The sequence below is a fragment of the Gallinula chloropus genome, assembly GCF_964237585.1.
Source record: "Gallinula chloropus genome assembly, chromosome: 3".
Lineage (NCBI taxonomy): Eukaryota > Metazoa > Chordata > Aves > Gruiformes > Rallidae > Gallinula > Gallinula chloropus.
In genome coordinates this window covers 69,673,574-69,699,788 of record NC_140087.1, presented here as the reverse complement: position 1 = coordinate 69,699,788, position 26,215 = coordinate 69,673,574, and the positions used below count along the sequence as shown (strand labels likewise).

General features: G+C 41.7%; 1 protein-coding gene across 1 annotated transcript; it reads right to left on the bottom strand.

The window, feature by feature from the left end:
- Window positions 1-2,683: 2,683 nt before the first annotated feature.
- Window positions 2,684-26,215, bottom strand: APLF (aprataxin and PNKP like factor). The gene is made up of 9 exons (XM_084262588.1): window positions 26,193-26,215; window positions 25,064-25,209; window positions 23,274-23,404; window positions 20,527-20,701; window positions 18,450-18,838; window positions 12,507-12,632; window positions 9,746-9,792; window positions 8,303-8,341; window positions 2,684-3,647 (listed from the first exon to the last, which is right to left on the bottom strand). Exons 2-9 carry the CDS (start codon window positions 25,094-25,096, stop codon window positions 3,505-3,507), a joined length of 1,083 nt encoding a protein of 360 aa, XP_084118714.1. The 5' UTR covers window positions 25,097-25,209; window positions 26,193-26,215; the 3' UTR covers window positions 2,684-3,504.

Genomic DNA, 26,215 nt, shown 5'->3' with positions numbered 1-26,215 from the left:
CCCCCAAAAGAAGAACCAACATGCAGCACAAAGTTGTCTCCCTCAAAATCAGAACTGGGTAAAGCTGGCAGGAGACAAGACACAAAGATGGTAACCTTCCCCAGAAATAAGACATCTCTGAGCTCAAAAGACTACTGAGGAACATAAAAAACCCCACTGTAAACTCAATCACCAGCTCATCTGCTGGGTCTGGAAAACAAACGTGGAAGGTAATACAGGGAAAGCATGCATCACTGGAAGTGTGTTGAGGTACAGCGATAAAATCTGGGTGCGTAGCACTCCGAAAAAGCTAAAGTGCTCCAAAAAAAACAGGAGGTGGAGAGCTCCAAAAAAGACATGCATTGAAGTGCTCCAGACAGCAGGGTGCTGAAGGGCTACTACAGGGCCACACATTGAAGCACTCCTGCCTCCAGCCACACGCTGAAGCACTACAAAACAGCCAGGCATCTAAGTTCTGCTCCAGGACAACACTGTTAAGTACTTCAGTATACAGAAAGCATTATAGAAATCAAGAAAAAAGCCACAGGGTGAAACGTCCCAAAAAGAATTGTGTGGTGGAGCCTCAAAAGCCAAATGGGGAAGCGCCCCGCCCCCCCCCTCCCCCCCCCAAAAAAAAAAAAGGAACAACAGGCATCTACATCACAAACACCACTGCTCTGAAAAAATGACACCATGTTACCTTTTCATTCAAGCATCATAAATCATAAATTGAGCCTGCTGTTTTGGGGTGATGTACATCTCCTTCACCCCATGCCCTGCACAAGAAGACTGGAGCTCCCTAGCACAAAGCCCTTGTCTGGTTTCTGCCCCCCACTTCCTCCAGGTGTAGCTCAGTGCCTGGGCCTGGCTTCATCTACTCCACATGAATAATTCTGTCTGAAGAACAGCTTTTTAATGAACCTTCTTACAAGCCCCTTGTTCCAATACTGAAACAACTCAATTTCCAAGTGCATTACTACAACGCAGCGGGTGTGTAATGACCTCTTTAGAACTTATGATCGTTTTGGTTGGGAAAGTTCTTTAAGACCACTGAGTCCAACCACTAACAGCACTGCCAAGTCCAATGGCTAAACCGTGTCCCTGAGCACCACATCTTTTAAATACTTGCAGGGATGGTGACTCAACCCCTTCCCTTGGCAGCCTGCTCCAGTGACCAACAACCCCTCTGGTGAAAAAATTTTCCTAATGTCCAACCTAAACTCCCCTGGTGCAACTTGAGACCATTTCCTCTTGTCCTATCACTTGGGAGACAAGACCAACCCCCACCTGGCTACAAGCTCCTTCCAGGTAGCTGTAGGGAGGGGTAAGGTCTCCCCTCAGCCTCTCCTCCAGGCTGAACAACCTGAGTTCCCTCAGACTGCACTTCTAAGATGAAAACAGGCAGCCTCAAACTCCAGAGTTCAGCCTCTGAACCGCCGGCACCTCAGCCTGCAACCCCCCCACTGTGTGACACCCACGTTGCACCACCTGGTGCACGCTCGGTGCCGGCTGCAGGGCCGGTTCCTCACCCCAGGGCCAGACACAGGATCCGGACCTCTGGGTGAGCTGTCCCTCGCCCGATCCCACAGAATCACAGACTCGTAGGAGTTGGAAGGGGCCTCCAGAGATCATCGTGTCCAAACCCCCTGCCAAAGCAGGTCGGTGTCCAGACAGGTCTTGAGTATCTTCGGAGGAGACTCCACACCCCCTTGGGCATCCCTGGCCGAAAGCCGGGAAGGGAGTTCGGGGGGCAGGAGGGTGCCGACAGACCCGGCCAGAGGCAAGCACGGCACGGCCGAGCCTCGCAGGCGCCGAGTGGGAAAGACATCGTCATTGAGCTCTCTGCGAGCAACCGATGACAAGCATAACACAGGGATTTTACCTTCTGCACAGCAAGCCTGAGATAGCCAAGCACTGGCACAGGGGAAATGCCACACAAAAGTCTCACCGGGGCACAGGTTTCCTTTCAGCTGCTTGGGTCTTCAGGGTTTTGGGAGCTCTGGGAAGTCCCTACGCTCAGGTATTTCCCCCATGTTTATTTTCACACCACAGACACAGCCTTTGGCAGGCCTGAGCGTACAACAGCTCCAAGGAAAAACCTGGAGCAAACTGGCCGCCCAAGGAGTTGCTGCAACGAGAGAGAAACAGCCTGGCTCCGTGGAGAGAGAAACAGCCTGGCTCCGTGGAGGAGGGGTTCAGGGCATCAGCATCCCCAGAGGAACATGACAACAAGAAAAGAGACAACAAAAGCTGCAGAAAACATTAAAACAAGCACTCATGTGTAAAGCAATCACGCTGGTTTCTGAAAAGGAAAGTGTGTCTGTGGTCAAAGCACATGCAGCCCTACATGGTCCTACCATGTCCCCAGAACACCATGGCTTGTCACAGCAGGATAGTGAGGACAGCCGAGCACATTCCGCCACCCAACTGAAATGCTTGAGTGTATTTGGATGTCTCTTTTCAAACTCAGTTGGGCAGACATTCCCAGAGGAGACAGAGCCACACGTGCTTGCCTTGCTGAACTTCAGGATGTGTTCAGAAAAGTGTCCATTTCACATGGCTCCTGTCATCTGCCCTGAAACACACTGAGCCTTCCTAAACTTTCTTTTTTGAAAGCCCTGGAAGGTTGTGAGTCTCTGAAGGCAAGATCTTCTAACAAAGTCTTTAGAAATCACAGGCATACAGTTACAAGTTTTTCCCACAGTATGTTATGAGTTTAATTGTGCAAAAACAGAGTCATCAAGACTGAAGCTTTGTTATGAACACAATTCCAGTGATGTACAGGCATGGGAAGAGGCACTACTGTAATTACAGCAAATACACCATAATTGTTATTGGAGACAAACAAGTGGTTTGATGCATAGAGGTACTGTTCTCAAGCAACTTGGACAACCTGTATTTACTGTACACCAAGAGAATCCAAGAAATAACAAAAGGAAACAAAAGGAAAGCTAGTAGCAGATTATTAAAGTTTAAGACTGCATTAACTTAAAAGAATATAAAAAAAATGGCTTAGATTCCTCAGTGATGGCCAATTAGTCAGCGATACTGCAGGTATGAAGTGTAACTCCTCTTCATCCAACACAGTATATATTGCATTTCACCAAACAAAACTTTCCTAACACAAATATTTCTTTTCCAAGCACAGGAAAATGAAGCATTAACAACCTTTAAAACTGTATTTCAAACTATGAGACACCAACGGTGTTGCAAAAGAAGTAGATGAGAAAATAAAACCAAAAAAACCCCAACTTTCAGAGCTCAGCCCTCTGGCTCCACCATTTACTAAAACAAAAAGCCTCCACCAAAATAACACACATGGAAAAGAAAGGCATTGCTGGCTCCCCTCACCCCCATTAAACTCTTATTGCCGTGCCTATATCACTGAAGAAAAAAGTTTTCAAAGGAATTCCTCTTCTTGCGCACAAGCAGATCTCACATTTATCATGTTGCTCCATGCAGCTACTTTTTGGTCTTAATAAATCTATGTGCTTTTTGCAAAACTGTTTCATCATTTTCATTATCCTAGTCTTCTGAACTCGGTTCCCAGTCAGAGTCTTCATCAGTAAGTTCGCACTCCTCTTCCTCATCATCTATAAAGCTGTCATTAAGGTCATATTCATTTGGTTCATCGTCATTGGCACCATCTTTCTTCACAGCCCTTTTTGCTGTAAGGACAAAAATGTCATAGACTCATGAATCAGAAATACAGAGACCTTCCAGAGACCACCCAGGACCCAAAAGAAAGAGGAGAAAGCATCAGCTAAAACATTCTACCCAAAGTTGACAATTTGGGGTTTGATTTTCAAGACTCTCATGACAAGCAGCTGTACCATCTACTGCCGCGTGCACCAGTCTGATCTCTTAGAAAGCTTTCTTTACTGGCATTTCTTACAGCACTTGGAAAACAGTATCAGGCCTATCCTGAAACATCTCCTGGTATCAGAACAGAACAGGATCAGATAATGTTTTCTGACAACTCTCCTTTACTTATGAGTGGCACACCATTTTCCTAGTTGTTGTCCTGCTACTTTTGTACCTAAACAAAACATGTTGCCACTCAGCCTCTAGCTGTTGCTAGGCAGCTATTCTGACCCAGGATTTTCTGGCTTCTTAGGGCTATTTTACACTCTCATGCCTTTTAGTTCCCATTCACTTCTTTCCTGAGCTTCCAGTGAGAGAAGGGAATCCGCTAGATCACTGGCCTCCGATGTTCTCAACTTGGATCCATGCTGGACAGTCTGTGCTTCCTTTCTGAACACAGGTTAAGGAAACAACAAACGCTGAACACTTCTCTCCCGAGCTGGGTGCAGCCCACCTGTTTCCCAGCTCTCTCTGTTCTACTGTGCTGCCTTCTAATATCTGCCGTCCATCCAGCTTCTTCACAACTTACATGTTGTGATCAAATTGCCTCTTGCCTTCACAGAATTTCAAAAGCTCTGCTCTGGCAGGAATCAAAGACTCAGGAACTTCGACTTGCAACAAACGGACGCCGTTCACAGCATGTTCCCAAACTTTTTTAGACAGCTTGTCTTGCAGTATTCTTTTAATTATGCGAATATGTTGGCACATTTAAACCACAATTCCCAGAGGCAAGATAATTCTTCTATCTGACTTGATAGCATCTGTACAAAGCTGCTGCCATGGCAGCATTGCCTTTTTTATTTATCAGTAGCTGTGAAACTTTAACAACTTTCTTTTCATTGCTTCCTGATTTTGGCAGATGTGCACAACCCTTGCTCCACAAGCCTATTCTATCTCCCTCTTTCTTTTTATGTCCACAATTCCTAACTAGGCACCGCGTTTTAGTATTCCAATCACATGCTATTCTGCCCATAAGTCATAGCTCAATAAAACCATGTTCCATCCTCTTCTTTCCAGCCTCCAAGTTTTGCATTCTTATCTCATCTAGAAATAACCTGTCAATGACCTCATACAATTTATCTGTTGAGCAGTTCTTCTCATTTTTCATATGAAACTATAAACACTCAGCTACAGACCCCAGTCCAAATCATCAACATGTATATTAGCAACAAGGATTTCTCAACAGCCTCTTGAAACCTCAGGTCAGAACTCCAGGCACTCAAGCTAGGCGTGTGGTGAAGAAACGATAACAACTAGTACCTTACGTAGCCAGATCACATCTTCCACCAATGACATTTTCCTACCAGTGGGGATGTTACTATTCCAGCATCATCTTAGGTCTGATTAACATTTTATACGTCCACCAAAGGTTTTCAAAAGCATTTATAACTTAGCCAGGTTTCTCAGAGATACACAATTTTATGGGTGAACTGTGCTGGATGCACTGACTGACCTCTTAGAATAACATCAGCCATGTGTGACACAGCCAATAATGCAACACTGAGACATATCCTACCGTTGGCAATCAGTATTCTTTGAAGGACTGACTGTGCACCACCTAGCAGATAGTCCTGGAAATAACAACTGTCCACCCGAGCTGTAATCCACTATTTTGCTTAATAGTTTATTACTAACCAGATTTCAAAGGAAATTAACCATGCTCAGATTTACCTACACCAGTAGAATTTCTTAGAAGAATCACAGACTATCGTCCTGCAGAATGAATCGTGTCTTAGAAGGGGAAGGTCAAAAACAAGATGCTAAATACAGTAAGAACAAAGTCCTTCTTTCTCAGACTTAAGTTTATGCAAATAATAAACTCAAGATCTGCTTTAGAAAGAAAAGCTCCTCTTCCCTTTCATAGCACTGTGGGTGGTATTTTACAACAGAAGTAGGAAATCTGGCAAAATACTGATTACTTCAACATTTTTCCTACAAATGTACAAGGAGCATACTAGTTTTTTCCTCCTCCTACATCAATGCTTTTAGATTTCAGCAGTCAGTAAAGCATTTCCTTCTGTGTCATCTCACTCCTCTCCTCCCACCATGGTTTAATTCAGCCCTGCAGCCCCACAGCCCCTAATGCTGCTCGTTAAGGACAACTCTGCCTTTTCCCTAGTACCATACTTACACAGATGACCTTGAACTTGCTCTGAAAGCATCTTCTTCATGTGGAGAAACAGAGGTTGCTGACCACCCTCCTTTCAAAGAGTTCTAATGTGGAAATGAGATGATCAGCTTGCTAGAAAACCTACAACATGCGTAAGAGAAACCTGCAGAGTACATAGCTGCAGCAGGTCATTCATCTAAGCAAAACTGTAGCGAGGTCATTCAGTAGTAATAATTTAATGACAGCATACCTCTGACTTTTTTTTTTTTTCTTCTTCCCTCCCTTACAACTATTCCCCTTGTAATTAGCCTTAGATTGTTTCTCAGAACATAGTCCGTATTCTCTACAGGCAATCTACAATCCCTCTGGCAGCAATTAAGACTAAAAAGGTTAAAAACTAAACATGTCAAATGTCATGTAGACAGTACCCTTCTTTTCTTGGCTGGTGGAATTAAACACACTTTCACAGAAATTAATCCTGCTGTGCTTAACAGGGCAGTTGTGCCAAACGGCACAAAGTAAAGGTTAATGGAGCCGTCTGGCTGCACAACCTTGCACAGCTCGGTACAACTGCCTTGCTGAGCCCAACCTTTCATCAGCTTTGCCTTCAAGAGAACCAAGAGAGCTGGTCAACAAGATACTGGTGGGGGTTGGGTAACCACTCAGCAAATATGAACAGCACTTTAATTAATGAATTCCATTCTGTCCTTTGTGCGAGGAATATCAATTCTTCCTTGGCCTGTCCTTAGAAAGAAAAGTTGCATTTGATACACTGAGTTTCACTCCTGTGTTAGAAGTTTTACAGGCTTAGAAGAGAAGGGCTTTTCCATCCCTAGTCACACTTGGCTGACCACCTGTCATGAGCTGTACACACAGACCTACCATTCGGGTGAGGGAGGAGTTTTTGTGAAAGGCACACCTACAATTTAAAACCTTCAAGATTTAGACTGCGACTAAGGAGTACTTTCTATACACACACAGCCCAGCTTGCTTCACTACCACATCTTAACCCCTGCTGCTAACAGTTCTCAGCACACCAACAAGGGAGCAAGAAGACCCTTGAGGGGACCAAGACGGGGCTGCAGCCAAACAGGCAGGTAACAAATATGCCTCAGAATATGATAGTGCACAGATACAGCAATGGCCAGCACTCAGTGACAGCAAAAGCTCACGCATACACGATAAGGAAACAGGATGGGAAAGCCACTTCTCTGTGGAAAGTGTAAAAGCAACCTCTTGCATCAACCCACAACAGAAATGGAGGCCAAAACAGTTTGCCTAGGCAACTAACTACTCCTATTTGCACTTTCATTTATTTTCTCTAGAAGGCAGATCTCCCTGTTTTGGGGATTTCTTTAGAAAATGCCCAGCCAGCCCTTGATGATCTCAAGGAAGACAAAACCAGTTCCCACCTCTGCTTGAGCCATGGTTCTGCATCCTGGTGCCTTGTTCATGCCAGTGAAAGTGCATACAAAGTATCATCAGACTTCCATACTGCTCTTTAAAGCTTACTTTTAAATTATTTTAGAAAGAACAGGAAGCTTCATATTTACAAGCTGTGTCATAGAAGAACTCTGGAAACAGGCTTAAAAGCTACTTAAAACTGGGGTGTATGTGATGCAGCATATAAATTAACATTGTTGGCAACCGCAAAGCAAGCTAGGTGAACTGCTGGTAAATGGAGGAGATACTCATAAACAGTATCACAAGTTACATTATCAAGAAAGAATGCAGCTTGCCTGTGCTACTATATAATCCTCCCTAGCAACTAGAAACTAAAGGATACATATGTAGCTTACAGTGAAAGTCACCCCCAACTCAAAGGCATTAACCTTCTTCTACACTTCTGTCCTAACAAGCCAGTATCTTACCTGAAACACTGATACCTCATAGCGTAAGAAAAGCTCATCAGCACATTGATAGATATAAGTTTAAGTTATTTCAAGGTCAATGCAACGCAGAAGGAACATATCAATGTTCCAAGGGCAATCAATCTTTACAGAGCAAATTTAATTAGTTGTTGATGCAATACTGGATTCCCTTCATCCTATTATAACCCCTGTATAAGGAAGGAAGAGTCAATTTAGACACGTTTCTCCTTAAAATGTTTGTTTTCTTGTCTGATTCCAGGAAAGTACGGGTATGCTGTCCCAGGAAACCTGGCACAAGTTCAATTTCAGCACTATTACTTTTAATAAACCCCTGCTTGCTTTTTTACAATGATGAGTACTTTATCCTCAGGTTAAGTATTATCAAGCATCTCCAGCACCATCAAGGGCCCAAAAAACCAAAGCAGATCAGTTGTGCCCCATACTGATGTGCCTATTCATAACTTAAGAACATACTCACCATTCTTCGAAGTTCGTTGTCGGGTTCGTCTTTCAGTTACTAAAGAAAGGAAAAGTTCTTGGTCAGGATAGAGTATAACCGAGCATAAGGGTTATTCATAGATGTTCCTACAATAAATGCCTGACCTTGTAAAATAAATGCTGTAAGGACTGTTTTGTATTTGCAAGCACAATAACTAGTCTCCTACCTCCCCCAAAAAACCTTTTTTAACGCTGAATAATTCCTGAGAGCTTACCCGGATGGACTGTTCTTAGACTTATGGACCATTCCATCTTTAGACAAATGTTATCAATACTGTCTGGTTTTGTTGGGGTTTATTTAAGCAGAAAATTGAAGTATTTCAAAGCATTTAAATACTTTACATTATTGTTTACATAAATGTATTTTTTCTGTAGTAATGTCATAATCTTGATCCTTTAAAGCAAAAATACTAGCATTAGACTTCTATAACTTCTAAAGTATTATTTATTGCTTTGTGACTTCAAGTGGAAAAAAATTTCCAAGTCCAATCATCAAGATAAAAACAAAAAAAACCCCAAACAAATGCAAAGTATCTCTTTGAATCCTTTAAAAACAGGTAAAATGTAAACAGTATATTCCCCTGTGCTTTTAAACAAGTCTAGTTACTAGAATATAAAAGACTGTAACACTTTAGCATAGAAACTCAGGTTCAGTTGTAATTATATTCCCTCCAAGCCTCAAGAGAATACGCGTGCAAAAAGGTTGATCTCTCAGTCAGAGTATCACTGGTCAAATATTTTTTTAAACTAAAAAGGATGACAGCCATGCTTGCAGTGTTTGAGAGCATCACAAGACTGTAAAATTGTATGTTAGCTGAGGATTTCCTATCAAAAGAATAAACCGTAAGTGTGAAATCTTGAGATATAAACCCATACAGTTAAAACATAAAATATTTCTGTGTAGACAGTTTTGCTACAGGGACAGGAGAAAAGTGATAGGAATAATTTACTGCAGCGTCCATTTGAAATGTTGAGAAATACTTGAGCAAGACCTAAATATATTCTGTTTTCACTATAACACTCTGGCTCTGAATGGGAGACACAGAATACAGAGGTCCAGTAATACTACGCTGTATCATGTCTAATTTTCAATCAACCCTATCAAACTCATGAAAACAGGCACTTGCCATGCAGCATTCTTGTCAACAGGCAAGACACGCAGCACACAAGCTGTGTCAGCTGTGTCTGACCCAGCACATCTCACCACAGCTGAAAAACATCTGAAAAAGTGAGCACAAGTTTGCTTACGTATCACACAGACAGGGGCAAGACCTCATATTTGAGAGGAGCAAGGATGCAGGACAATACTGAGAACTGTGTTTCTCTTACAGTAGCTGTAAACATTTTAGCCCAAAATTTTGTATCCATAACTAGGTTTTGGGGCTCCCTCCCACCTTGAGCTATACTGAGCAACTTGGCTTACCTGGAGGTGCACTGTGCTTGTATTCTAGCTTGTGCTGTGGATTCTTTCTGCAAAGAAGTAAACAGTAGAAGGTTGATTTGCCGCCTTTTTCCACACTTAACAAGCCCAGAACTCCTTGGTATTTTATGGATAATTTTATTTTTAAAGTAAATTCTGTGACCAGTGCCTTACTGCAGTGTCTGAGTTTATGGAACGTAGGGTGAAAAAAAAAAAATGTATATAGCAAATGAGCTCCTCTTGTTTCAGTATCATAAAATCACAGACCCGTTTGGGTTGCAAAGGACATTAAAGCTCACCTAGTTCCGACCCCCTGCCATGGGCAGCGACACCCTCCACTAGCCCAGGTTGCCCAAGGCCCCATCCAACCCAGCCTTGAACCCTGCCAGGGAGGGGGCAGCCACAGCTTCTCTGGGCAGCCTGTGCCAGGGCCTCACCGCCCTGACAGGGAAGAATTTCTTCCTTATATGTAACGTAAGTCTCCCCGCTTTTTAATGGCCAATAAAACTAAGAGATGAGATAGTTTGCAAAGCTGTGTGAGAGGATGCAATTAGCATAATAAGAACTGATCCAACTATTTACTTTTACTAAAAATGAAACCAGAATATAACTTAAGTACAATGCATGCACAGTGCATGACAGCTCTGAGACATCCAGGCATTGCTTCCACATTCTGCAACCTAAGACTACAAATTAACTAGTTTGGGAAAATTGAAGAATTTGGAAAGAAGTGTCTGTCTTGAAGGATCACAGGAAGAGGCTACAGGATTCTTCAGAGAGAGGACTCATTTCTGCAGCATGTCGCTGCAATCCAGCCAGTTGAAGTTACAGGTGTGTATCTCTTCTATTAAAAGATAGCATCAAAGTAATGAAAGAAATATTTCAAAGTCAACTTCCTCTAGGATCTGCAATACATGGTCCCCTCATTAATGACCTGGCTGTGATCCAGGTCATTAACAGCCTGCTTTATCCCACTCCCATTTATCCAATGCTGCTCTCATGTTTGAACTTGGTCCAGCTTACACTGTGCTATCTGCTGTGTTAGTTTATCAGCTGCTTTTCTTAGGGCTGCATGGTAAGAGATTAAACATGATTTATTGCTGTGCAGAAAATTTTTTAAATGTCTAACTCAGGAAGAAGACCAGTTCCGTTGTCTTAATTTTTGCTTTTGAAAATAAGCAACAATTGAAGCCCTCTATTTAACAATGACATGCAGTGTGACATTGCTTGAAACTTGAGATGAGTTTTTACAGCTGTAGAAGGTTTTGTATGTTTTACAAAATACCCTTACTGTGAAGGCTGCCTTGTAAAACCCGTTGCTTACTTATGTTTTCTTATACTTCAAAAACTGTATATAGTTACTCTTCAGTAGAAAAATCTTGTATTGATATCAAATAACACGTGATAAATATACACACTTCAAGCTGATGTACAGTTGTTCAGCTACCACTGTATTATGTGTGCATTAGAAGTGATAGTTATCTGAATTAAAGAATGGAAGTACAGCTTTCTATTAAAGACAGTGTGCTGAAACAAAAAGAATTGCCTATTCTTGTGTTTTGCTGCTATGGCCGACATCACACCATTTGGTCCCAACTCAAGGCACAGCATTTAGATTATTCAGTTATGCTCCATTCAACTGGTAGCTAACAGATAAAGACAACAAAAGTAACACAAAGCCCTGTCAAATTACATCTGCTGTTTTGATGAAAGCATTATCTTCGGTACCTTCCTCTACCCACAAAGAATAAAACACAGAATAAGAAATGTTCAACTCATACAGCATGGTTTCTGGAAGGAGAAGCAGTTTGGGGATAAATCCTCCGTTGTACTCCTGAAAAGTATGTTGGCATTTTCATTACCGGTACAAAACCCAGTTTTCTCATCCTGAGATGAGAGTTCATCTCACAGGTGTATTTCAGTAAGAAACACTTTTTCTGCATTAGCTGAATATAACATGGTTTTTCCTTAAAAGCCAGCCTCCTTTTGTTACATTTCATAGAGGACTGCTCTGTAGGATCACCACTCTTTCTGGGACAGAGAGAGAGGAGAAAAGGCTTCTGCTCAGGCACAATCTTTGTTAATAGCAGCTGTTAGTTTCAGTGTGCCTCCCCACAAGTGCTAGTGCCTCAAAATGTATCCTTTTGTCCATGGTGTCAATTATCAGCAGCCATTAAACTCTGCTAAACACAAATATAAAACCTAGACATGGAGAAAGACAATGGAATAAAACAGTCTTTTGAAGAAAATCAACAGTGCTTAGAAGAAACTGTACCAGTCAGCCATAAACTGGATTTTATTGCTTTTACTTAAATTATGCTTTCTAACAAATCAGAAACTGATTAAAATAGAGGGTTTGGATAAATTCTCAACAAATACTCTATCAAAATTTAAACAAAGTTTAATGACAAACAACATGTAACAAGAAGTCATTGTTTATATAGATAAAGAACAGTTTTCTACACAGTGACAAGTGAAAAAACATTGACCTCTAGGACACTGAATAGGTTCCAAAGTTACATTTTCATGTTTGTCAGATGAAATCACTAACAAACATTTTGCAGACTTTGGTGCTTTAAAGGTAGCACTCTGTCCACAGTCAATTTCAGAAGGCAGTGAGCCCTTACAAAGAGACACAATGATACCTGCCATTCAAGATTTAACATCAAAAATTGTTCAGGATTCTCCTGTCATTTTGTAACTCCAGGGGAAGGCAGCCCTAACCCATGAAACCAGGGAGGCCGCTTCGCACAGCGCTCCTTACCTGTAGCAAGCCGTTCCGTAGGGACATTCAGGCCGGTTATCGTTTCCACCCTGAGTTACCATCTCTGTCTCATGATAGTCTTCATCATTAGGGTGACTGAACTGCTGAAAGTGAACGGGGTTCTTCCTGCAAGACAAATACATACCAAGAACTGACTGTTCCATTTAAGCAGGAGAAGTGGAACTAAGAAAGGCCTTAATGAATTGCTGGCAACTCACTTCTCTGTGATTACATAAGAGGAGCTTTGAACACGTAATTTCATGCAGAATGTAAAACTTTCTTTTAGCTTAACACAAGAAAAGCTTTGTCTCTGCATGTGCTGCAGAAGAGGTCACAACAGGAATTTTCCTATTTGCCATCACATTTACATTTTGCACCTCCAATGCACACACAATCCACTGATAGAGAGCATGAATCTTACTCAGTGGACAACCTGCTCCATTATTACTCCCTCTGGTGCTATCAAAGTGCTATAGAAACTACTACTCAAAGCCTTAGCTCAATTTGGAAGGTCCAACACAAGGCAGCTGATCAAATGCAGTTCTGAAGACTCCCCATGCCCTTGGGTTATCCCATGTTGCTTCAGGCCATCTCTCTCAACTATTATTTCCATTCTGTATGCAATTTACTACTCACTTGAATACTTCAAATGCCAGAATGTTACTTCAGAAGGAGCAGTCTACTGGTCCCAACACTGATGATGATTATGCTGTCAAGTTTGGTTGGCTACCATCAAGTTTTATTTGAAATACCAAATTGCAGTGATGATACGAAGCTGTACCATACGACATAAAAGCTCTGTACGTAGAGTCACACCAACGTTAGCAAGGAGAGCACATTACTACCATCCATGACTTTTTGCTCTACTACACTTAACACAGTTGAGTCCAAGGTGCACAAGTGGTGAATACAAATATATGTATCACTGGAAAAACACTGCTCCTGATTTGAAGCAACAGATTTTACTTACACACCATACAAGCCAAGGCAGCTATAAACACTACCACTTAGAGAAGAGTTTGCTTTATAAAACTTCTGTGAGCAATGTTAAAGAGAACACAGAAAACCAGGTTATGGTATCAGAAGAAATTAGTTTGACAGATCAAATCTTACTACAAAAATTATGTCAAAGAAAAATGTACAGGTACCAAAAACAAATCTACTTTTTCCCTATAATTACTTTTAGAGGCACTGTTTTTTCAAAGCACAATATTTAAAAGGAAGAAATGTGAGATATTTTAATAAATGATATTCCAAAAGACATTCACAAAAGACTTGAGTGATTTAACACAGTAATTCCCACAGTACATAATTTTCAATGTGTCTGTGCAAATTATAAGAGTGAACTAATTTTCTCAAGCCAGAGGAATGACAACTGTAAAGTGCAGAGTAATTACTGCTTTAATTTGCACTTTGAACAGCTGCACCTAAAACACAAAGCCAGAAATACATATGGGGGTAGCTATGCACACAACAGCTTCCTCACTGATCACAGGCATTCCTTCCTTTAAATCCTTGTAAATCTCACAAACTTTATAGGGAACAGCCAAGGATAATTCCAGCGCTCCAACTGCCAGCATAAGAAAAAAGGCTTTTGCTACAGCTTTCACAAAATGATTATTTAAGCCCTGTGAGCTCTACTAGCCGTTCAGCCCTCCTTTTAAGCATCTGAAAAAGATTATTTAGCATTAATACATTAAGCCTCCATTTGCCTGGTATCTTTCCTTCAGGAATCCCAACAAGCAAGCTACAGATAAACCCTTCAACATGCTACTTATCAATGAGTATGTACGCCTTGGATCTATTCACATAGGTGAAAGACTTCTTGTTAATTTCTACAAACTGTAGGGTAAATAAATCCTGTTTCTCTAGAAATAATTAGGAGATTGCATTTACTAGTCATTTACCACAAGTTCTCAAGAAGCATCACTTAGTCCAAATTCAAGCTGTCTGCCTACTTATTTTCCCATTTAAAAATAAATGGGATGAAACCATGTTATTTTAGAGGCTACTTGCTTTGTTTTCTAAATGCATACAGCTAGCTTATTAGCAGTATCAGCAAGAATTTCGAGTCATTTGAGACACAATTCATCTTCTCAAAGGGATACAGAAGCAACTAATGTTCTGTGAAAACCTTTTTGTATTTATTCCTACAATAAGATACACACAGCATCCTAGTCACCAAGGAAAAAAACGTCTAATGGCTGTCATCAAGCCAACCTTTTGTACTTTAGGAGATACTCCTTTCCTTGCAAAGATTTACTTTCAATCCTCCTTGAACACCACCAAATAGCCCTTATTGGAGGAGAAACTATGAAAGAATAAGTAGTATGGAAGGAAGAAAAACAAAAGGGTCTTGATGCACACTCCCATCACAAGGCTTCAGAATTCTTTGGGCCAGTGGGCAATGCTCCTCAAATTATACATCAGCAGTGAAGCATCTTAAACACGTGCTACTCTCTGATGCTCAAGACTAGCAGAAACACCACATTTATCTTACATTTACCTGGCTAATTTGTACTTATTCCACTTCTATGTGTTGTGCAACAATACCCATCAAAATAAAAGGAAGCAGAGAAGTGGACAGCTTATATTAAGCAAATATTTTCCCTTCTTGCAAAAATCTAAAGCTTCTTCCTTTTATTAAGTTTGGTTTGTTTTAGGGGGTTTTTATGTATGTTTTTTTAGAGACAAAAGATACGAGCTATAAGAGCACAACACCTGTCATGGTGTAAGCTGCACTTCAGATTCAAGTCGGTCATCTCAAGCAGAAAGTTGAGTATTGCTCAGTGAAATATTTAAGACAGTTTTTCATCCATGCAGCTACCAAAAGCAGCCTAAAAGCTTTTTCTGAAGCAGGTTTAATTATTAGGTCAGAATCTCTGGCTATTCATAACCACATGCAGAAGACCCCTGCCATCACAAGGGCTTATTTTGTCAGCTACTAAAGAAGCTGGTAGTGAAAGTGTGATGAATTTCCAGCACTAACTATAAAGCCACAGAATTCAAGCCTGAAATTACACCAGAACTGCACTTAAGTCTCATTAGAAGACAGGACACAAAAACACCAAAAAAACAGATGCAGGTCTTCAGCTGACAGATTTGCAAGCTTAAGGTGAAAGGAAAAATACTTATTTTCATAAGAACAAAGTACTTAGAGGAACACACATACAAATTCCAAGGTTGGTTGAGCGTGCCCTGCTTTGACACCTATGGGAAAGATTTACACACCCCAGTCAGCAAGACCACCGAATCACAAGCTACCAAGAGCACAAAATTGTGGCCAAAAAATTGTGGGTTACAGTTTTGGAGATGAGAGTTCAGATCTACCCCACCCCTTCTTTGCAGCCCTTGAAAGGAGGTGAGTGTATTAGATTTATTAGTAGTTCCCCATTCTTCCAAGTTTGGAAAAAACAAGCAGCAGACAAGAAAACAAACACAAGACAGTATTCAAAGAATGAGCTCCTTGACAATAAATACAGGCAGATGTAACATACACAGAACACTTTGTGCCTGATGGTAACAGCAGCTTCTTTCAATTTGGTAAAGCTGTCTCAGAAAGGGAATCTGACATGGAAGCATAATAAAAAGAATCCCTGGAGCAAGAGGTGTGAATCCTGTTTGATTCTTCCAAAAGCAGTGTTTCCAAATTCATAAATGAAGAAACTGAACTATGGATTACAAAGTTATTTCCTGAATGTTTACAACAGATGTTGCAGAAATGTAATATAATTAAATAGAACTAATATTTAATCTTCTCAATTCTTGCCTTACTAGGCACCTACCAAAGGTTGCAAAAGCCAAATGCAGAAGACAAGTCATATCTTAATATGATATTACAAAATAAAGACTACCATTCTGAAAAGCATTAAATAATCTATGAGTAAGAAACATCACCTAGAAAAACAACTTTAAAGAAACGTTATGGTTACCAAAGCAGTACTTGTTTAAGAAGCTGATTCCTACAGCACATCTTGTTAGGAGACACCTTTCATGTGATAAAGAAGAGTGAAACTAACTACCCATTATCCTCAAAACAGCACTCAAAGCAGCCCCTCTTCCATAGCAACTCTAAATCTAGGTTCTGCTCAAGGAACACACACTACACAATATAAACCCAGATATGCTACCAATGTGTTCCTTCACAGCCCATGTTTAGTCACTAACACACGTGCTCTGTTAAAAACACGGGTAACTGCAATGACTGACTTCAACACCCCTACTCCACTGATGCAGAAAGACTACGTGGTGATCTTGTGTTGAAAGCAAACATTAAGGCAGACTACAAGGCATATTTCTTTTGCTGCAAACAAGCAGGTTTAGTCTCATGCCATGTCCTGAAGATCAAAGCTGAGGTTTTTGATACTCCATCTTTACAAATTCCTCCAACAAAGTAAGATTTCGTTGTGTGTTATTTTAGAGCATGCTTTTTTCCTTACAAAGCAATACTTTCCACCAGTATTGTTGCCAAGTGGTTTAGAATAAAGACCCAACAGGAAACATGGAATAGGAGTCTGCACATGCACATTATCTGTAATTAAAATTTGCTTTCCTAAACATTAGGAATCCTTCAGCATATCAGAGCATTAAATCAGCTTAACCCCTCCGTACAGGGGAAAACTTGTCTGAGCAAAATTAAAAGGAGCTGGAGCACACTAGAGGCTGCATTTGTATTACTGGATGAGCTTAACTACCTAATAAATATGTTTTCATCATATTCATTAAGGCCAAAATTGAGCTATGTGGAAGAAAGCTACAAAAGAACTGTAGATGTATTCATTTACAAATGTACAAAAGATGTATTCATTAACACAGCAGCTTTTTGCTTTTGATTTACAGTTATCTGCAGCATTAGGCACACTGAACAGATAGAAGAGCCCATTTACTTGTGCTTGCTTGTTTTCTAAACCACCTCACTGTCCTTATAGCTAAAGCCCCTTGAGGGAAAATAAACCAAACCAAACACAAAAATAAAAATTAAAAAAATGATCACAGGACCTGCTGTTTCCTAGCTGAGCCTTACCTTTTGTGTATACAGTGTACGTGGATCTACCTAGAGCTCAAAGCCTTCTCCTAAATGTGGTCATTGGTCATTTGCTAGCCTCAAGACCATCTCTAGATTTGTTATCTTCCCTTTGATATATCAACACATGGCATTCCAGATCTTTTCTGGGCAGAAAGAACTAACAGGAGACCAGACACTGGTGTTCTGCAACATTTGTATCCCACAGAACATTTGTATGACAGATCTTTTGCTGTGAATTGAGACAAGTGTGGGAGAAAAAAAAAAAAAAAAAACCACAAGAAAAAAAGTGTTCTTGAGTCAAAGTATTACCAAAGATGCTGACCAGGTAAGTGTTAACAAGGAGTTCGGAAGCATGTCTTGTCCAAATTTTAGTAAAAGCTAAAGGCAAAAAAGCAGATTGGCCCAGTATTTTTTTATTATTTAGGGATGACAGGTAATAAGTGTTTTGAATATTCGGATTGCAAAGCATGCAAATACTTCAATAAATACAATTCATCTTTCATAGAAGTTTCATCTGCTAATAAAACAAGCCAACAGGGTCTATGTTGGGAATTTCAACCATTTACCTCTCTTCCCCCTCCTGGCACCTGTACTTGTCTGTTACACGCAGGGGAAATTTTTTTTTGTTTTTCTTTTTAAAACAGACCTTTGGTTTTTCTTTCCTACAACATTTCATCCTTTGTTTATGTACTTCAAGCATTTTTTGGGTTACACTAGAAATCTGCAAGATATCCTGGCTCCTCTTTTCATACTTCATAAAAATCCTTGTTAAGCCATTTGTTTCTCCGCAGTCCCCTGCTTTCCCAAAGGCTTTTTACAAACCAAAGCTTCAAATGACATTACTGTTTTCTCTTCCACAGCTAATACATTACTTCTTAATCATAAGCTATCTTAAGCTAGTTTTAATTTTGCTTTACCTGTAGCAGCCTGCTCCATACATGCAAGGTGTCCTCTTACGCTTGATCTGTTTGGAGCTTTCTGAAGCATCCGCACTTCTGGTTGAATCAGAAATCTCAGTCTCGCAATCCAGATTTGCATCAGGCTCAAGAATCCCTTCCTGGGCACCAAAATTTTGGGAAGTCCTGCCCCAGTGAGCTTGTTGGCTTGTAGAACCAGTAATCTGCTCTTTGTTTTCTGTTTCCTCAATTCTATTTGTTTTACCGGAGGTCTGACCTACTCTTTTAGACAATTTACTATGCGGCTGCCTACCATTTTTTTCCAGAGAACTTCCAGGGGTTTTTGTTCCAGTCTTGCCATTTCCTTCCATGTCTCTCATGGTACTCTCAAGAGGAAATCCAGACGCATTCTGTGGAACAAGGTTACATTTTGAAGGACCTGAAAATTTACACTCTTCAGAATTAAACGTTTTAAGGTCAAACTCCGCCTCATCTCATCATTTCGGTTTTCAAAATCAGAGATTCATAGAAGAGCCCAAGTTGAAAGGGACCTGAAAAGGTCATCAGGTCCAGCCTTCAAAAAATCTTCTACTTCACCTTTCAAACTCAAGTTAGATGCTAAATAAAGCTGATGAATGAAAGGCTCACAGTAAGAACACAGGCACTGTTACATGTGAGCAGCAGTATGATGAAGAAAGGGCCCACATTTAACACATCATCTCGGAGGCAGAGACAACTCTTCTATCAAGACTCCCAAAATAACGCTCAGCAAACAACTGAAGAAAGTAAGCCTTCATTCCCAGAAAGAATTAATTACTTTTTCTAACTAATTTACCACTCCCAACTTCTCTCTATTACCTACTTCAATCCATTGCCTATATCGCATTTAATGAGTAAACACTTCAAAGTTTTCTTGTAGCAACTCATTAACATGAGCACTACTGGCGCTGGTTATGACACGTTTAAGATCTCACTGCCACCTGGCGGCTGCTGCCACTTCAAAAGATCAAGAATCTTTTTACATCCTACCCTGCAGCAGATTTTCTCAATCACCTCTAAATATGACAGCTGGAGAGTGAATTTGGTTTTGATATCGGGATTCCAATCTTTTAGATCTCTCTACAATTCTTACTGCTGCTTGCAGTAACCTGTTATTTCTTCTACAATGGTCTGAAGGCAATTTCTTACTCTGAGATTGAGATGAAAATGATTTAGGAAATTATTAGGAGAAAATAAGTAAAGCCTCAAACTTACAAGGTGCGAAATGAAACAACTCATTATGTAGTCACTCACCTTGTCATTCGAGAAAGAGAAAACAGCACTGCAGCTGGTATTAGTGTACCTGGCCAACAACAATGCTCACCACTCAGGCCCCTTTTTCAGATTAAAACATACCACTGTTTTCTATCAAAGCTACCCTAAAGGGTTATGCTCTCCCTGAGTAGAGCACTTCAATTGACCTTAAGATTTAGTTAGAAGCCAAAACCAACCCCCAGTTGTTTTCAGTATCAAAACCAATGAAGCATATTAATGAATTAGTATTTTAAGTATTATACCCAATCCTGTAACAGATCCAGGCAATACTAATGCTATTAGAAACACCTCCTGGGGCTGTTCACGTACAGGAAAAGTCAGTGAAAGCTTCAGCTTGCTCTCACCAGAACACGTTTTGTTTGACTTCGATAATGATCCTTCTCTTCTGAGCACTAGCAGGGTGCTATCACTAAGTATTTAATTACCTATAAATGCAGCTGTACCTTGAGGACACACAGACCCACTGGCTGAAAAGTCTGTTCACTCATTACAATGGATCATTTTGGATTGCAGGTTACTCTTTCCTCTCCTTTTCTTGAGCCAGATTTTGAGAGTGCTCTTTTTCTTCACAACACAGCAAGAGGGAAGTGCAGAAAACCAAGCCTCTGAAGGCTTCCAGGGTCCTTGCTATCAAGGTGCCCTATAGAATGGCATTTCAAATCCACCGTTGAACAAATCACAAGCAGAACACAGTTATGTGGTAGATGCAACCTTCAACACGACATTGCCAACTGCATTCTCATTTCCTGAAATACCATGGATCTGCCCTGAGCTAAAAGGTTACCTGAGATGAAGGGACAGGGACGGCAAGACAGCTCCTTTTCCCTTGATCTTGCTCTTCGCTTTCAAAATCCTCCATAGTTTCTTCAGAGGCTAATCTTTTTCTCTGATGCACATTTCCTTCTGATTTTAATGACTCCACATTACCTTCTCCCCTTCCTTGGTCTTTTTTCATTTTACTGCCTTAAAAGAAACAGAAAAGGGTACTTTTAGAATGCAGCTTTTTCACGGAAATCCCAAACACATTAGAAATCTAAAGCTAACTTGAAGCAGAACACCAGGCAAAGCACATGAGATACAGCTACAGTTGTGCGTGTGCTGTTTCAACACCTTTCTCATTTCCTATAGGAGTTAAACACGTTTTAGAATGAAACGGATTTATTGAGGGTAAATTTGGAGAAAAACAATAAATATGTTGCAAAGGATATTCCGAATTCACTGTATTGTATTTCTTTTATGAAATAGGAGCTGATCAAGTAAACCACATGTCCCAGGATGACCTTTCATGTAAGTATTGCTTCAGATTAGCAGTTTATACACACAAACATCAAGACATGGCAAAAAACAGGGGATGCCCTCTTGCCAAGCCAACCACATCAGCCAGTGACTGACAGAAAGACATCAGATGTTGCACCTCTCTTTGGAAAGCTTCATGTCCCAGGAAGCTCTAAGATCTCTGTACTAAAGTAGCAGTATCTGGATATACAGCTGGGAGACGGCTAGGGCCCTTGTCCTGGTTTTGTTATAGCTCCAACTGCTGCAAAACGCATTCAGAAGGAAGACACTCGATACCATTTTCCAAGACTTCAAAAACTTTCCCCTTTAAAAAAATACTGACATGTCAGAGTCACTTCTATAAAGCAAGGAATTTTTCCAAATCTTAACATCTGACTTCAAAACAACAAATCAGAGTTGCCCTTCCAGTAGGGTGATGAAGGGAAGAAAAACAAAAGGGCAGCCCTTTGGTATTACTCTCTACCTTTCTGCCTTCCCATCCAACGCCACCCTAAAAAGATGCAAACCATTTCACAGTTCCAAGGAAGTATTTTCAATTTGCAGAAGAGATTGGTTATTTTATTGAAGTGGCTCATTCTAAGCTGGAATCAATATCTCACACAATGACTTTTTAAACAGGTCCAATACTGTTTGCATGTATCCCTACCTCCTTCAAGGTCACACCAACAGCACACAGACACAGCTCCAAAACACACCATCTAAGTGATCAAAATGTTCTGTCTTTGAAACAAACGTTATATACACATATATAACAAACACTGTAGTACTAGTGGAGAAAAAACAACCAACCAACCCCAGCCCCCAAATAACCTGAAATGAAACTAAACATATGAAAATCACACTAATGCTGGACTCAACACAGACAGCAGAAGACCTCTGGTACATGTAATTTTTATATCCGACAGAATAAGCCAGCAGGGACCAGTCTGGATTTGGAAAAGGGAAGACATGAAGAAAGAGAGAAGAAGAATTACAAAAAAAGTAAAATTTCTTTTCCCCTTGTAATTTTCTTAATTTTAGCTTTTGAGGAAAGGAACAGGCAGGGCAGCCTATGGCATACAACAGAAGTTCTGAAGGCCAGACTTGTCTGTGCCAATCCATGCAGACACCTGTAATTACAAGAGGAGGTAAGAAGCAACTGGTCAGATGCTACGTGGAATACTTCTGCAGGCCTGCTTGGGTATCGAGCCGAACTCCCCCATTACACCACCTTGGCAGAAGCAGCAGGTGGACACAGAGGGATTAATAAACAGCTGCTGGACACAGAGGAGTGGACACACACCCACCAGCCACAGTTCCTGCATGGTGACTGACCAACAAGGGAAACTGAGCAGTCAGCACCTAAACCACCCTCAGGCCTCACCGCAGCACGGCAAGCAGGGTGTGTGGTCTTCAGCAGAGAAAGATGGAAATGCTGGGGGGTCGTTGTCAGTGTACATAAAAACTTCTCTCGTTCCTCCAGTCCTCCAGTTCCGTCGATAGGAGTCAGCAGAGCCACAGGTGCCCCGAGGTAAGTTTGTCACAGAACATCTTTTGGACTTGATCTTCAAGGTCTTTTCCAACCTTGTGATTCTGTGATCTAATGGCAGTTTCAGAACTCTTTATGAGCTCCCAGGACCAAAGCCACACGTGCTAGAAAACTTCCTTGGGACTGTGCCAGCGCAGCTCCCTTGTGTCTCCCACTGACAGAGACTAAACACCGTATTCTGCCGCTGCTACCGCTGATACACAGCAGACGTTTATCATGCGCTCAGCAATTTCCTTCTGCCTACAATACTATGATGAACTGCTCCTCCTAGGGAGAAACTTTGATCAAGCTTGATCCAGTCGCTTAACACATGCTGCCACCCAAAAACCCCACCTTTAAAACCCATGAAGAATCTGAACTTCAAAGGGCAATCTAACACTTAAATGTAGAGAAAGACTTGGAATTAGAGGCACAGAAAATACCTAAAATCTACATACTAAACAAAACAGGTGAGTCCATAAGAAACAGATGTTCAGCTGTCCAAAGAGGGTATATTACCTAGTATTTAAATAAAATAATAAATAAATAAATAATCCCAGAAAGAAAATTAACTGATCATTAAGAGCCAGTCTCTGTCAGCTGCCAGGCACAAACCATGGGAAGAGAAGTAATAAATTAATACTTTCTACTCCCATGATTATAATTTAAGAAAATGTGATTAAAGCACTTAAGTGTCTATCAGTATGCAAACATACTATGCTGTAAACATACCTCCCTTCACCACAGGGTCAGAAACCCTCTGAACCAGGACGTCTCCTTCCAGCATCCAAGACGGAAGCACTCTCTTTCTTTGGATAGACTTTGACACTTCACTTTCATTATCATCAGGAGGAGGAACCTGAAATGATATTTGCTGTATAGTACCTTTCCCCAATTCCAACAGGAGTGGGAAAACTCAAACACAGTTGGTACACAGTTATGTCCTTCAAACACAGCCTGGATAACACCCACATTGCCCATTGCCTAAACTTCTTTTGGTTTTGTTTTTACAGTTCTTACTCAGCAAAACAGTATCTATAGAAACCTTTAGGTAGTAATAAACTCTTCCTTAGCTTTGGAATAAATATCTAAAAGGCTACAGACTGAAAGTTTCATAGAAGAGCTGTATCACTATCTCTCTATAGAGTTTCAACACAGAAATAAGAGAAGGAAGAGGTTTAACAAGCAAACGCTTATTTGTCAAAAAAATCCCCAAACCAACAAGAAAATGCTACCAAGGCTTTTCTAATTCCTTTCCCCAGAAAGGAGCCACACACTAAACAAAAATACACTTCAAAAATAAACAATACTTCAGTAAGTTATGCTCAGTGCATACTTGTGCACATATGTCTTCCCTGTTATGGTGGTGAGGCGCTGGCACAGGCTGCTCAGAGAAGCTGTGGCTGCCCCCTCCCTGGCAGGGTTCAAGGCCAGGCTGGACGGGGCTTTGGGCACCCTGAGCTAGTAGAAACTGTCCCTGCCATGGCAAGGAATCAGAACTAGATGGGCTTTGGGATCCTTTCCAACCCAAACTGTTCTGTGAAACTGAAAGTAATACTATTGGTTTGAATCTCAGCTTACTAAAAAGTAAGGAATCATCCCAGGAATCTCAGCTACAGTAATGGATGACACTTCCTCTGCTGTACGTAGTTATCCACGTACAACAATGCTGACCAGTGTGTCCGTTTTAGCGCTGTATTGCTGGACACTCAACAGAAAACCTAAGAAAAATCTCACTGGCTCCACACACTATTTATCAGGCTGTCTGAAAGCTGTTTTTACTCAGCAACATTTTGAAAAAAAGCAAAAGACACTTGCTTTGAAAAGTTTTTTGCTGTTTTGCTGAACAAGACACCGGCTGCCAGGGAAAAACAGGAGTTATTCATCTATATGTTTTCATGGATATTGACAACACAACTCCATCACAGCTCTATGATTCAAGTGAAGCAGGCTGGTTGTAGGCTATAAACAGGTATTATAGCCAGCACAAGGTAATCACAGTACAACTGTACACTCTCCAGACATAAATCTGAGAGGCTTTTAGGCTGGTTTGGAGGACAGTCGTTCATCCCCTTTGGCCTCGCTGGTTCTTACAGCACAGTTACTGACACAGATCCCAGACCAGAACTGGACTTCGCTCTGTAGCGCCGAACTCAGCTACTATATCACTAGTTCAAAATATTCCTATGGCAATGGCAATTTCTGTATTTTCCAGGGAAACAATCGCTGCAGCCTAACTATCATAAGCATACAAGTACACAACAAAAATCACAGGATCACAGAACCGTAGGGGTTGGAAGGGACCTCAAGAGATCATCGGGTCCAACCCCCATATATACGTATACACTTGCACAGCACACCATCCCAACCAATAAAGCCACAGGTATTCTGAGCATACAACTTTGCCAGTGTTTAGCTCTTGGGGGAGTAAAAATAAGCTTAGAAAACACATCACCTTTACTTCATTATCAATACATGCTTATAAATACAAAATTTAATTTCAAAATTAAGCACTCACCACATGCCTGGAAGCAGCGTCGTTGTTTCTCATTTTTGCAGGGCCCTGTATCTCAGGGTTGGAACACGTTGATTCTATTCACGATGGACTACAAGACACCTCGGGATGAGCAGCTGGTACTTCTGCATCGGCCTCCTGATTCTTTCCTGCCAAAGCAAAGTAATTTTTAGCTGGTCAAACTCATCACAAACACGTGCTTTTTACTCAAACACAGAAGTTGGTCTGAACGCCCTGTCCCAGGGCTCTGTCACCCTCACTGTGAAAAACTTCTCCTGCGTATTGGAGCAGAACTTCCTGTGCTCCAACTTGAGGCCATTGCCCCTTGTCCTATCCCCACAGAGCACTGAAAAGGGGCTGGCCATTTCCCCCTGTCTCCCACACTTAATGAATATGCCTTCCTGTCTACCTTCCGCTAAGGTACTCTGAACCAAGGCTTTCTGGTCACTGCTGCCCACTCCGCAGAGGTTTGGGTTTTAAGGACGTGACCCATACTGGTCACTCTGAGAGACCTGAAATCAGACCTTAGCATTTGCTTCACCAAACGCCAGCGCCGCTTCCCCAAACCCGACTGTACACAGAGAGCTGGGTAACGACGTTAGGGTAAGAACTTTTGGGACCCGACGCTCCTTGATCTAGCACTTCTGGCAAGTGCTGGCCAGAGGCTACAGGGCTGCGGCTCTGAGGCGGCAGCACGTACTCAGGTGCTTGGAGATGGCTACATAAAAGCCTGGGCGCAGAGGCACCGCACCTGAGAAGCTTCCCAGCCGGGAAAGCCGGTGAGATCCCTGCTGGCTTTCCGTCAGCGCCTCGCCCGAGAGGCGGCAAATCCGACCGTTGCTGTACTTGCAGCGCAGCACCTCCCCATCTTCCCCGGGCCCCTCCGGGTGCTTCTCGGGGGGACTGGGTCTGCCCGGACCGGAGCGGCGGTTCGTGCCCCTCTAACCAGCGGATGGAGACACAGATCCCTGGCCCGGAGAGGCGGACGCGACACACCGCCGACGGGGAGCTGCCCCCTTCCCCTCACGGGAAGCCGGGCGACGGCCGGGCCTGGTGGAGCGGGATGCGAGGCGGGAGCTAGCGCTGGCCCGGCGCCCAAGGCTCTACTGCCTGGGGACGGGACCGGCCTTACCTCGGAGGTGCCGACACCGAGGC